This window comes from Mirounga angustirostris, unplaced genomic scaffold (genome assembly GCF_029215605.1).
Source record: "Mirounga angustirostris isolate CCGP_5_RB_7025 unplaced genomic scaffold, mMirAng1.0.hap1 SCAF_15, whole genome shotgun sequence".
In the NCBI taxonomy this organism is placed as follows: domain Eukaryota; kingdom Metazoa; phylum Chordata; class Mammalia; order Carnivora; family Phocidae; genus Mirounga; species Mirounga angustirostris.
In genome coordinates, this window is record NW_026991723.1 from 27125870 (window position 1) to 27139233 (window position 13364).

General features: G+C 39.0%; 1 protein-coding gene across 2 annotated transcripts in view; it reads right to left on the reverse strand.

Annotated features, from left to right (window-relative positions):
• Positions 1-264: 264 nt before the first annotated feature.
• TUT7 (terminal uridylyl transferase 7) overlaps positions 265-13364 on the reverse strand; it is a 66537-nt gene continuing 53437 nt past the window's right edge. The window contains exon 27 of one of the 2 annotated variants that reach the window (XM_064579258.1): positions 265-1317. In XM_064579258.1, coding sequence (XP_064435328.1) covers positions 1250-1317 — 68 coding nt within the window. In that variant the 3' untranslated portion in view covers positions 265-1249. Of the gene's footprint in view, positions 1318-12095; positions 12544-13364 lie in introns of those variants that run through there. The other variant, XM_064579257.1, reaches the window with a different exon arrangement.

The following is a 13364-nucleotide window of genomic DNA, read 5'->3' on the forward strand; positions in this document are numbered from 1 at the left end:
ATTTTCTGAGCCCTCTCCTACCTGGGAACGCTTGCCCAGCAAACACCCTCCCCATCCTTCTCTGTCTTCATCCCACCAAGCCTGTACCTCTCCTGTGGGCATTCCTTTCCAGTGCTTGGCACACAGTGGGGTCAATGAACAGCAGATCCCATGAGCACAAGTAGAGGGAGCATGAGATAAAGAGCAGATCTGTACTGCCCTCAGTCCTTCATCTGGTTTCCTCATGAAATTTAGGACTCTGGCTAGAAAGTAATGTGGATAAAATTACAGGTTGAAATTCTGATTTTATTTCAAAATGATAAATAAACCAAGGCATAGTTCTGACCACATACTACTTCTGGATGGCTTGTGGAGTTAGAGAAACAGTTCCAGGAGGGCTCCAGTCAGACCCAAAATGACACCAACCAAATTTGTGATTGGCAGAGATGGCCTCTTTAATCCTCAGGGATTTTTTAAAAGTTCTCCACCCTAATTTCTGAGTATCATAAAAAGTAAAAAGCACTTCTACTTTGTCATTTTTCCTTTGAAAATGTTTTTAGCAGCAAACAGGACTACTTGTTTTCCTTACTTCATTTTTATGAGTATAGGAATTCTATGTCAACTTACTTAAAATTAGAGAGGGAAAAAACCCCAGAGCCCCTTGGTGGTGCTGCTTACCCACGGAAGGCTCGCATAAATAGGTACTCATGTTCGCGTTGTCACTTCTACAAATATCAATAAAATAAGGTTTGTAAATTGTAAATACAGTAGTAGCAGTTCACACATATTTGATATGCTTTCACACAAGGATTCAGTAAACAATAAATATAATTTCCCCTCTTCAAAACAAAAAAGGGATTTGTAGGTGAAAAAACGGGTTAATTTACTCAGGGTTTATCAGCACACCCCTTTCAGTGTGCTTTGAAAGAATTAAAAACCATGAAATTGTATTCACTGAATACTGGCCCACAGTTATACTTTTTTTTTTTTTTTAAACCTGGCTTAAAAAAAAAATAAAACCTGGCTTAAATACATACATCATGGCTTTCTCTTAAAATCCTTACATCTATGGGGATTTGTGGTACGTGAGACTGTATTAAATTTGTTTTTCCTCATTAACAATTTCATTAAGTTAAAAAAAATCTGACATTTCCCTTAAATGTTAAGTTGAAGCCTGATCTATGCTGCTGTGTCCTGTGAAATGAACCTAATTTCAAAGTGAATAGGAACGCCTGAGTGGCCATTTAGAGTGCTGCATTTTTTCCTTCCCTCATGATTCCTGCTGGGTCCTCTTCGCTGAGGCTTTTCCCTGAGTCATATATTTACTGGAAAGGCTACCTAGAGGGGGGGAAAAAACAAAACCCAACATAAATAAAACAAGCCTCACTTTATCACAAAAGCCATAAAATTATTTCTTATTATTAATTATTTACAGAAACTTTTCACACTGGTATTGGTCACTTATTTTGAATTGAGTAAGCAAGGCTAGATATAAAGAAGGTATGTAAGGAACATGGTCTATTAAACACAAACCTAGTCAAAATTCTTTCTAAATGCAGGCAGGTTGCTAGAGTGACATCATTCTAATCACTATTTCCATGTTGGTGCAGAGGGCCAGGTGGACTTTTTGAAACCTCTGCTTTGCATACATCAGTGTCCTCACTTACAACCACATAGAATAGATTGCAACAAATTCTTTGGTTAGAAATAAATATCTTGTATCATTACTTTGCAGATATGAACCCGTGAATGGTGACATTCTAGCAATAACTTATTGACAGAAATGAAAAATAGGAAATTTATTATATTTACAGGTAAAGGACAGAAATGTGGATTACTAATTAAAACCATACTACGGAAGAGTTACTAAGTTTTGTTCTGGAGTGTAAACAAATCGATCAATGAAACAAGAAAACTGAGAAATTCCTAAGTGATTATGTTTCAGAAAGTAGTATATAATAAAGGTTGCATTTCTAACCGATGATGTATAGATTGTTCAATAACTGGTACTGTGTCAAATAAGTGATTTTGGGAGGGAGGGGAGAGTTAGTTTTCTTTCCCACAACATACCCTTCCTCTCCACCCAATTCCAAATGAATTACAGAATTAAATATAAGAGCATCAAAGTATAAGAAGTAGTGAATATTTATAAAATTTTGGGGTGGGGAAGTTACCTAAGCACACCACCTCCACCTATGAGAAAGGCTTGCTATGCTTAGTACTAAAGCAAGTCAATAGAGAAAAGATGAACACCAATATACAGCTGGGAAAATAAAAAGCGATATATGGAAGAGGATAAAGAAAGCATGAGTATATATAAAAAACATTTAGTATCAATGAGTAATCAAAGAAATGCAAATTAAAACAATTTTTGATCACCAAGTTGAAGGAAGATCAGAAGGAGAGAAGTGGGTTGGAATTTTGCTAAATGAATATTCATAGAAATCTTATAATAATTGAAGTATGCAAACAACTTAAACATTCAAAACTTGTGATATGAATGACTAAGTATATAACGGACACAACAGAATACTAGATTTGCATAAAAGGATAATTAATAATATAAAAAGTAGGTTATAAAACCACACAAATAGTATTTTCATAAAACTAATGAAAGGGGCACCTGGGTGGCTCAGTTGGTTAAGCGTCTGACTCTTGATTTCGGCTTAGGTCTTGATCTCAGGGTGGTGAGTTCAAGCCCTGCCCTGGGCTCCACACTGGGCATGGAGCCTACTTAAAAAACTACTAAAAATTAAAAACAAACAAATGAAAAATCCCATCAGTCAAATGTTTGGTGCCTCATTTTCCTCATCTGTAAAATGTGAGCTATTACACCTACCCCCTTGGAGTTATTCTGAAGATTAAATACACTGATGCAGGTAAAGCAACTGAACAGTAGCTGGCACATAGCAAAGTACTCAGGAAATGTTAGCCATTGTTAGTACATTGATGTGAAAAAATGGGAAGACTTTATTTCTCAAACCTAAATAGTAGTTATGCTCCAGAATGAAGTATAAATGGCTTTTATTTTATTCATTTTGCTTAACTGTCCACATTTACTAAAGCAATCATACTAAGTATGCAAATAGAAACTTATGCCCCCCAGAAGCAACCTTTTTGAAGCAGACCATCTAGATAGTCAATTCACAGTGAAAAATGAGTGATATCAGGAAGAAGCAAAGCACTCTCCTTTGGTATTTATACCCTAGAGCCTTGAGTGGTCTACAGGCAACAAATCTTTGATATTCTGGACTGCCCAAAGCATTGAGAATAGACTTATCATTCCAGAGACAAAAAGTTTAGATCACTACACCTCGTACTTTACAATCCAGATGCGTTAAAGATCTAAACAGAAAAAAAATAAAGTTTTAAAGCTATTGGAAGAAACTATAGATGGGTAGCTTTATGAACTCAGGGAAGAATTTCTTAAAGATGACCCTAAAATCATTGAGCTACATGACCATGAAAACTAACCATGGAAAATCCATCCTTGATTATCTCAAAATTTAAAACTTTGGAGTGGCAACAGACACAAGTTGAAAGACAAGATATACTGGAGGAAGATATCTGGAATGTATATAATAAAGGAGTATTCAGGAAAAAATGAAGAACACTTACAAATTAAGGAAATGATAATGCAACAGGAGAATAGGCAAACGAGGAATAGGGATTTTTACAGAACTCCAACTGGTCAACAAACATGTAAAATGGGCAAATGATATGAACAGGGAATTCACAGAAGAATAACTCCAACTGGCTAATAAACATATAACAGCATCACCAGACTCAAGAAAATATACATTAGAACAACACCAAGGTATTTTTCACCCATCAAATTTGCAAAAATAAACACTGCTGGCGGAAGTGGCAATTATTTCAACCAATAACTGATGATAATCTAAGTTGAAAATGCACATATGCTATGACTTAATAGGTTGACTTCTAGATACACAAACTATAGAATCTCTCGTACATGCTCAAGGAGATTCAGACAAGAATGTTCACTACAGCACTGTTTATAATAGCAAAAAACCAAATGCAATCTAAATGCTCATGTGCTAGTAATGGATAATATATTCTGTATTCATAGATGGAATACTGGAAAGAAAATAAAACTAAATCTCTATATAGCAATATATATAAATTTCAAAATCACTACATTAAATAGATATGAGAAAGGGTGTAAAACATTCTTATTATACAGTATAATACATCATTCAAATTAAAAAATTCACCAAGGATACATATGTAAGTTTAAAAAAAGAACTGGAAGAACATCTGAACTCATAATAACAGATACCTCTGGGGTGGAGGGGACACGAAGGAATGGGTCTGGGATGGTAGTCAAAGGAGACTTCAACCATCTTAATGATCTTTTATTGAAAAAAGATTGAGAAGAAAATAAGAAAAAAAATGTCAGTTCTCTAGTAGATGAGTTCTATTTGTATCTATATATTTTTCCCAACATGTTAGGAAACCACTCTTTTCTAAGAACAGTACTAATAGTCTTATTACTACATCCCCTATATAAAAAAATAAATCTCATCATACCTGAAGAAATTTCATATAAAAATGTGCATGTAAAAAAGTAAACCCACTAGAAATCAAACATGGATGAATTTTTATGTAATCTGGGGGAAGAACATGAAATTTATAAAACTCTATAAGCATGACTTGAAATCACCTAAGAGTTGGCTAGATGAAACTACTAAAACAAACAAGCAACAAACTGTCTATATGGCAAAACAAATCGTAAATGAGGCTGAAAGAATGATAAACTGGAGTGGTGGTGGTGAAGGACAGAACACATTTGACAAAGCACGAATGGATTTCTATGTGGAAAGAGAGAAAAACAAAGATGAATACCCTCATTAAAAAATAGATAGATAGAAACATGAAGAAATACAGATGAAAACATGTGAAAAACAGGAGACTTCAACAGAGAATACAAGCCAATGGGCAAAAGACTATTCCCATGAAGTGAGGGTCTGGGAAGCAGGCAGTCAGGACTCTCTGGGGTGGTCAACAATCCCGTTGGCATTGCCGGCATCATTGTCAGAAGGTGCGTACTTTTTAACCTATCATTCTACTGACTAGGAATTTATCCTGAGGAAATAAGTAGGCAAATATGCCTGGTGGTGTTTGACATAAACAGTGGTCTTCAAACTTGGGTACGTGTATTCCTGAGCCAACTAAACAGGATGAGCGGACAGGGAGCTTTAGGGGACTTGACTGCAGTGCCTCATGTCTACCTTGATTCTTTCAGAGAATGCCTCTGTGGCCAAGGTTTTGGGCTGGTTCTCAGGAGGCACACCGGTCTTCCTTTCACAATCCTCCTCCTATTTTATAAAAGAGAGGCATGTTTCCTACTCATCCAAATCTTAATGTGGTACATGGCTCTGGGAAAAAACCTGAGGAGGCAGGAAGGCAAACGACATGCTGGTATCTAATAAAAATTCCAAATTTTTAGCTTTCGTAAAATTACACTGATAGCTGATGTTCATCACAGATAATTCCTGATGATTCATTACTATGTGATTTTTGGTCATTTAGTTTAAAAAGGAATGGCAATAACTGAGTGACACTGTTGTAATACATCTTCCATTTCCAAAGAAAGCATATCTATTATTTTTAATATGCTGTCATAAAGACTACTGGGGTTTCTTGATGTTTACCAACTATAAAAACAAAAAAGATCTGGAATAGAAATGATAAGGAACACTTTCATTCCTGTAGTATTGATCCAAAAATACATGACTGCATGGGGAAAATCCCATCTATTTCATTAAATGGCAGTCATTTTCAGTATGTAAGCATAAAAAGAAAAATCTCTTTCACTAATTTTTAATGAAAAATTGTTACATTTGTTTTAATTTATATATTCTAATGCAAAAACCCAATTTAGAAGAAATTTTTACATTTTGATAAAAAGCTTAAAAAATCCAATTTATATAAATATTTTTGTTTATGATAAGGAGGATAGGCTGATCAATAAAATGCTTGAATTTGAATCTTTTTTTTAAAAATAGATTTTATTTTTAAGTAATCTCAGTACCCAAAGTGGGGCTCGAACTTACAACCCCGTGATCAACAGTCACATGCTCTACCCACTAAGCCAGCCAGGCGCCCCTAAAATGCTTGAAATATATAATGATAAAAACATACCAACTTAAGATGGAAGTAAAACAAAGGAATTCAAGGAGGAAAGTAAAATGATGTAAAATTTCTGCCTATTACGGAGCTGTAAATGAATGGTAGTGTGTATGATAAAGTAGTGACATATTAATTTCATTTGATACGTTTAAGCGTTGGTAAGTTTTATTTTGAAATGTCAACATTTATTTAAAAAAAACTCAGGGATTATATGCTTTGCAATTTCGATGAAAAATTTTGATATCAACTTAAAAATATACGAGATATATGGGCTTTCTACATTTTGAGGGAAGAATATGAGAGCAAAAAAGTTTTGGAGGATACTGATATACCAAATATTTGAAAGTAGCTAGTCCATTAATAAGTAATGATTAAATAAATAATGGTATGTTCATATACTGGAATATCAAGAAGGGTATCAAAAAGAATGATCTGTACTCAATGATAACAAGGTCTTCCTATATTGTTTACAAAGGTATTTCTGTTATTTTATTTTACTAAAGATTTTTTTTTTTTTTTTTTTTTTTTTTTAAGATTTTATTTATTTGACAGAGAGAGACCCACAGCGAGAGAGGGAACACAAGCCGGGGAGTGGGAGAGGGAGAAGCAGGCTTCCCGCGGAGCAGAGAGCCCGATGTGGGGCTCAATCCCAGGACCCTGAGATCATGACCTGAGCCAAAGGCAGACGCTTAACGACTGAGCCACCCAGGCGCCCTTTTACTAAAGAGTTTAAGTAATCCCTACACCCAATACAGTGCTTGAACTCACAACCCTGAGATCAAGAATTGCACGTTCTACCAACTGAGCCAACCAGGCGCCCCATTTCTGTTATTTTAAATTTACTATCATAAAGATCACTTTTTTTTTTTTTTAATTAGTTAGGCTTTTAAATTCTGGTCAAGGAAAAAAATTGTAATAGTATATGTACATCATCATGAGGGAGTAAAGATAGCATCAATCTCTTACAACATCTCCAGTTTTTAGGATATCAAACTATGAGACTAAAATGGAATAAATGAAGAGACAGACGTAGTTTTTTTTGAAATATAACTTTCTTTGCAAAAAGGGGGAGGCATAAGGAATAGGGAAATGTTAGTTTTTTTGAGATTCTCATTCTGAATAAATTATTATGTAAACCAGAGTAATTCACTGATGCATGAAAACCGGTGGACTATGGTTCTACAACCTCCACATACTCCTATTTTGTTACAAATTTCCATGATATATTTGTCCTATTAGAACAAGAGGGAGGTAACAGTGAGGCAGGAGACTGTTTACACCAGTAACAAGGCAGTGATAACTTGCTGAGGAATACTATGTGCCAGATGCTGTGAAAAGGGCTTTATGTATAGGAAATTAATCCTTATAACTGTCCTGAGGTGTCAGCCCCAATTTATTGATAAGGAAACTGAGGCACAGAGAGGTTTGGTAACTTGACAGAGGCTGAAAAGCCAGCAGATGGTTGGGCTGTATTTCAAAACTCAAGTACGTCTGATTTGAAAGCTCTTATTCTTGACCCTCCTCCCACTCAGTCTTTATTCTTTCAAAATGAATATACCTCTGATCAGTAAAACTCACTAAACATCGAAGGCACTGTGTCAGCTGTGTATGAGGGAGAGGGGAGTCACAATGAAGAACAAGGAAATTCATGGAATCTTCTATTCACTACTCTCTCATTTGGGAGTAAGGGACTATATGTAGCCCAGTAGAAAGGAATGGAGCAGGAGGGATCAGGAAAGAGAACTTGGCTTATTATGGGCTGGGTGCTTTAATCTCAGGATCTGATGAGATAAATGGGGCTACAGCCCTTCTCTACATGAGACATCTGGAGCTCAGAGAAAGCAGGTCTCTTGCCTGAGGTCAATATGGCTAATGGGAGAGAATAGGGGCTGTCCTACTGACAGGAAACCACCCGTGTGTCACATATTTAGTACCGTGGAAAAGAAGAGCTCTCGGGAAATTTAATACTATCTACAATTGAAACATATTTCAGATATATAATATAGACAATTTGGGTAAATTTATTGTGGATACATCTGACAAGTCTTAACAGTTGTTGATTGAGGAGTTTAATTAAGATAGATTTTAACCACCCATAAATATTTTCTTTTTTTCCCTGGTATAAAGTAGGTATGTTTGTTGTAATAATTTTTCTTCTGTAGTAAATTCAAGCTTTAATTTTTACAGTTGCTGACAATATTTATAAATATGTAAGTCTTTGACACAGAAGGCATTACAGAAATCCTTATTGTCAGTTGATAATGCCATTTCCAGGTATATGTCCAGATGTCCAACATCTGTATTCTTCCCCCACTTAAAAAAAATTTAGAAAATTATAATAGATTCCTACTTTCAAGAAGTGTAAGGCCTTTAGCAGGAGCCACGCGACGGACGCCGTGCAGGAGCATCCATGTAGCACCACCCTACAAACCTCTGCTCTGCTGCTACGTGCAGGTGCTGTTCTAAGTGCTTTTACATGGATTTCTCAACATTCCTACAAGCCAGGTATTATTATCCCCTTGTAACAGATGAGGAAACTGAGTCAAGTGGAGCGTAAGCAGGTTTTTCAAGCTCACAAAGCTAGAAATCATATCCTGCAATCTGACGGCAGAGGCCATGTTCTTCCACACCCTACCCTTGGCAAAAGGAACATCTCGACTAAGCAAGGATCGGTATTTTTCCTCTGTGTAATGTTCTGGAAATATCTCTTCAAGGCTGAAGCTTGTAAAAACAACACTCTTTTGGCTTGTTTACATATGGTACAATTCTGTGACCCTCAAACTCTCAGAGGATCTACGGGAAGCAACCGCACACACTGCGGAGGAGTCTGTTCCCTGTACTTGGCTTTCAGAGGCAGCCTGTCAGCCTCTTCCTCTGTCTTTCATGGTCGCTCTCGCTGTCAATCAAATCGTCTCACAATAGGGCCCCAGTCTCATTTCACTTCTATTGGATTTGGGGGGTTTTCCCACTAGAACTTTTCTTGTTTTTACATCCGTCCATGCATTCTACTGAGAACAATGACAAACAGCTGCTCCCGCATTTTCTCATAGAGCCTCCTGCGTCTCTACCTTTATGTTCACCGTTCCCTTTTTAGGTAAGTGTGGTACTTCTCTGAAGATTTCTGGTTCTTTCTCTTTGAATCATCTGACCTCACTCTATACCAACCTAATGCCCATGCCTCTTAAATTGTAATTGTTAAGAGATCTGATGCCACTTTAAATGTTTTCTCCAATCATTAAAAAAAAAAAAAATCCTGAAATTCACATAGCATAAAAATAAATGCCTATTCCTAGATTACTGTATATACTTGAGATACTTCATCTCCATACTGACAGAAACGGAAGTAGCTAAATAAGTTAACAATTCCATTTATTTTTCTCTTGTTAACAACATTCAGAGTAGAGACAATCAAACATTCCTTGCTGGGAGCTTTCGGAGCTTTCCCAGGGTGAGATCACTGCGCCCTGGCTTATCTCAGACCAAGCTGGTAAAAGCAGGGAAGCGCTCTCTCTACTTTGGGACCTACAAGGCTCCAGGGGTTGGGAGTGCTATTTCTCAATAACTGACAGCAGAGACAGCTTCGTCTCTTCACATTCTAACCAACACAGCATCTCTCCAAGCTAAAAACAAACAGTGTTTGCACATCAGCAATAACATACAATATGTAAAAGCTGATCATAAAATATGTGGGTTGTTTTACACTACATACAAAAATGTCAAGTTTTATCAATGAAGTTTTTAAAAAAATTTCAGAAACCTTTCTCATAAACTGTACAATCAAGTTAAAAAGACTACACATGCTCTATTTGCTTATATAATTTCCCTTCTTAAGCCTACCTTATTGAATAAGAGAGACACACAGAGAGAGAGACTAAGCAAAGTTACTAAGGGTGTCTGAGAGAGAGAGAGAGAGAGACTAAGCAAAGTTACTAAGGGTGTCTGCAGGCTGGAACTCAGAATATTTGTTATCGAGTTTAGAGTTTCATCCCTTCTTACTAAAAAAAGCTGAAAAAGTTCCTCAGTTACTTTGTTTTTCCTTTTCCCTCCCCTTTCCCGACTCAAAAGCATTCTCAAAACACCGGAGAAAGGCAGAGCCTCCCGGTTTGGCCTCCCTCTGAGCATCTGTGCACAGGCCTGTGGGCCAGGTGGGGATGGTGTGAGGTTCGGTTGCCCACAGTTCCCCTTCCAGCACTTCTTGCCAGAAACCCCTGCAGTCAGCTTTCTGTCCCTCCACTCCAGAGGGGTGGCTCTTTTCAGAGTCCCTCATGACTTGAGCACTGCCAAATGCAATGCTTACAGTGCAGTCTACACCGCACCAGACTTCGCAGCGGCGATGCCCATGAATGGTCAAGCCCTCTCTGAGGACCCTTGTCCTTACAGCCAGCTCTTGACTCCAGGAGCCAGCTCTCTTGCCACCCTGTTCCCTCACTGACCATCTTCTGTCTTATTTATTTTGAGTCTTTAAATGTTCTTTTTTCTTTCTGCATTACTTTCTAGGTGACCCCATTCCTACCCAGGCCTTCGAACACTATCTTTACACTGAAAATACTCAGGTCTTGGTCTTCAGCCTGGACCTCTGCTCTAAACACCTAGCTCGTACATCCCGCTGGCTACCCGGCATCTCTACCCGGACATCTAGCAGTCTCCTAAACGGACATGGCTACAACTGGACTCTCTTTCTTCCCAAAATCTGCTCTTCCTGAGTCTTTCTCAATACAAGAAATCCCACTTCCATTCTTCCAGTTGCTCATCTTGGGTTCATTTTTTGTCCTATGTCATCATCTAACCCAGCGACAACCCACATTGGTGCCACCTTCCAAATATCCAGAACACGACCAGTCCTCACGAGCCCCTCTGCTCCCACCCGAGTGTAAGCCGGCACCATTTCTCCCCTGAGCTCTCTCAGGAGCCTCCTTATGGGTCTGTCGCCACCCTCACTGCCTCACAGCAGCCACAAGGAACCTTCTGCAACAGAATTCAGATTATACTTCCTTTGCTCCAAACCCTCCAACAGCCGTCCATCTCACAGGCAGAAAGAAATCCAATCCGGCCAGTGCGCAAGGTGCCTCATAATCCACAGCCACCTACCCTGACCTGGCCTCCTACCACGCCCCTCCCTGCTCCCGCCCTGCAGTGACGCCAGGGGACAACAGTGGTTTTTAGTTCTGTGGTAACGGTCTACCTCCAACTTCCCCTGACTTGCCCCTTCCTTGATTTGATTCTTTGCATAAATGTTGCTTAACAGAACGGCCACCTCCCTACCCAGCATTCCCTTTTCCTGCTTTGTATTCCTCAGCACTTGTTGCCATCAGAAGTCCGCACCTCTTCTGACAAGAATGTAGAGTGAATGAGAGCAGGGGCTTTGCTGGTTCACTGCTGTATCGCCAGTGTTTAGGCTCATACCCTGCACTTGGGGCTGGCCAGGGGTGGTGGTGGCTTAATAAGTACTTGTTGAAGGAATGAATAAACGGCGTAGCTGAGAGACAGAGAGAGTGGAGTTCAGGCCAACAATTTCTTTCTTTCCTTACTTTGGCACATGGCAAATAGTCTCATGAGGAGAACACACTGCTGACAAGACAGTGGCAATTTCAAAGCAGAAAGAAAAAGTGTGAAAGAGGAACAAATAATTAAAGACCGTGGTTCCTGCTCAGGGATGGTATAGGAATCACCTTAGAACACTTAAAAGATACGCAGGCCCAAGCCTAACCACTGAAGAACTGGATTTAGGAAGTAAAGGTGGGGGCAGGGCAACTGTATTTTTAAAAGTTCCCCGAGTGATTGTGATGTCCAGTCCCTGTTAAAACCACTTACTCAAAGGAAGCATCTCAAAAGGCATGTGGTAAACTATGCAGTAAATAAAATAACACACATTTTTTTTTTAAAACCCACATACCTGACTGGGGACTCAAAAATATAGTTGTTTTTTGTTTCTTTTTGTCTTCATGTAAAAGCACTGCCTAAAAAACGAAATAGACTGGTTTACAAAATCGAAAGGAAGAGCATTTGAAAACAGCCTTAAAACGGTAACCATATCCAAGGAGGGCCGAAATTAGGCACGTGGAAGGCAGAACTTTGCAAGTTAATTGAAAAGCAAGACAGAGACTCAGGAATCCTTAAAGCACGCCCTGCCACCCGGAACATAGCAAGCCTCAGCACACACTGCACTGAGGGCAGAGAGAGGAGCCAGGCGGGTTAGCCAGAGGAAGGAGGGCAGGGCCGGGGGCTGCCCAGCACCTCGCGGAGGGCCTGGCGCAGAGCTGCTGGCACTCAGTAAGTGTTCGCTGCACAGACAGATGACCCCAGAGCTTCCTGCTCAGGTGTGAGCTACGTTTACCTGAGCAAATGTGCCAGTTGGTCTCAAGGGGCTAGGTGAAGAAGGGGATCCAAATACACAATCTGATTTAGACACACCTGAGAAAAAAATTAGCATTTTGTTCTCACTTTAAAATGAAAGCAGTAGCCCTGTTTTCAAACTTCCACAGAACAATTTTCCGTGGATAGGACAGAAGCTCCACTCAGTATATTGTGTGGACAAAATAATAACATATTTGAAGAAATGAGAGGGGGCAGCATAATTTTTCCATAGGAAGAAGCAACTGAGTATTTTGACTTGCTACTGGAGGAAATGCCCCATATTCTAGCCCCACTCCTCCTTTCCTATTTTACTTTTAGGATATAGTGACTACTTGATTTAATGTGTAAATACTGCATTCTGAGGAATCCAAGATTCTATTGCTTTTCTTTAGGTTTGATAATACCCAGCCTCCCGCCACAGGATACCCCTGGCTCTCCTTGATTTGCTGCTGCCCCTGCAGCCTTCCAGAAGCACTGCTCTGTTTTGACAGCTTCACTAGTAGACAACTTAAACCTCGCTACCAGCGAGGAGGAAGAAATCCATCAAAGCTGGGGGAATGCTGGGGCCTCCCTTCACCGCTGTGCTGTACCCAAGAGGGACGCGATAATGTGCTTCGTGCTACGAGTAAACACAGACCGCCAGTTCTCCATAATGGTCTACAAAAATAACTTTGGTAGAACTTCATTATATCTGATCTATACTACTTCCAGTTTCCTCATCTGTCAACTGGGATTACCAATACCACCATCTCATGGGGCTGGGGAGAAAATTAGATGAGACTGCCTGCGTAAAGTACTTAAAATAGTGCCTGACTCATAGTAAGCACCCCATGAATGTTAGCTCTGGCTATTATTTTAATTTCTCTTAAATACATATT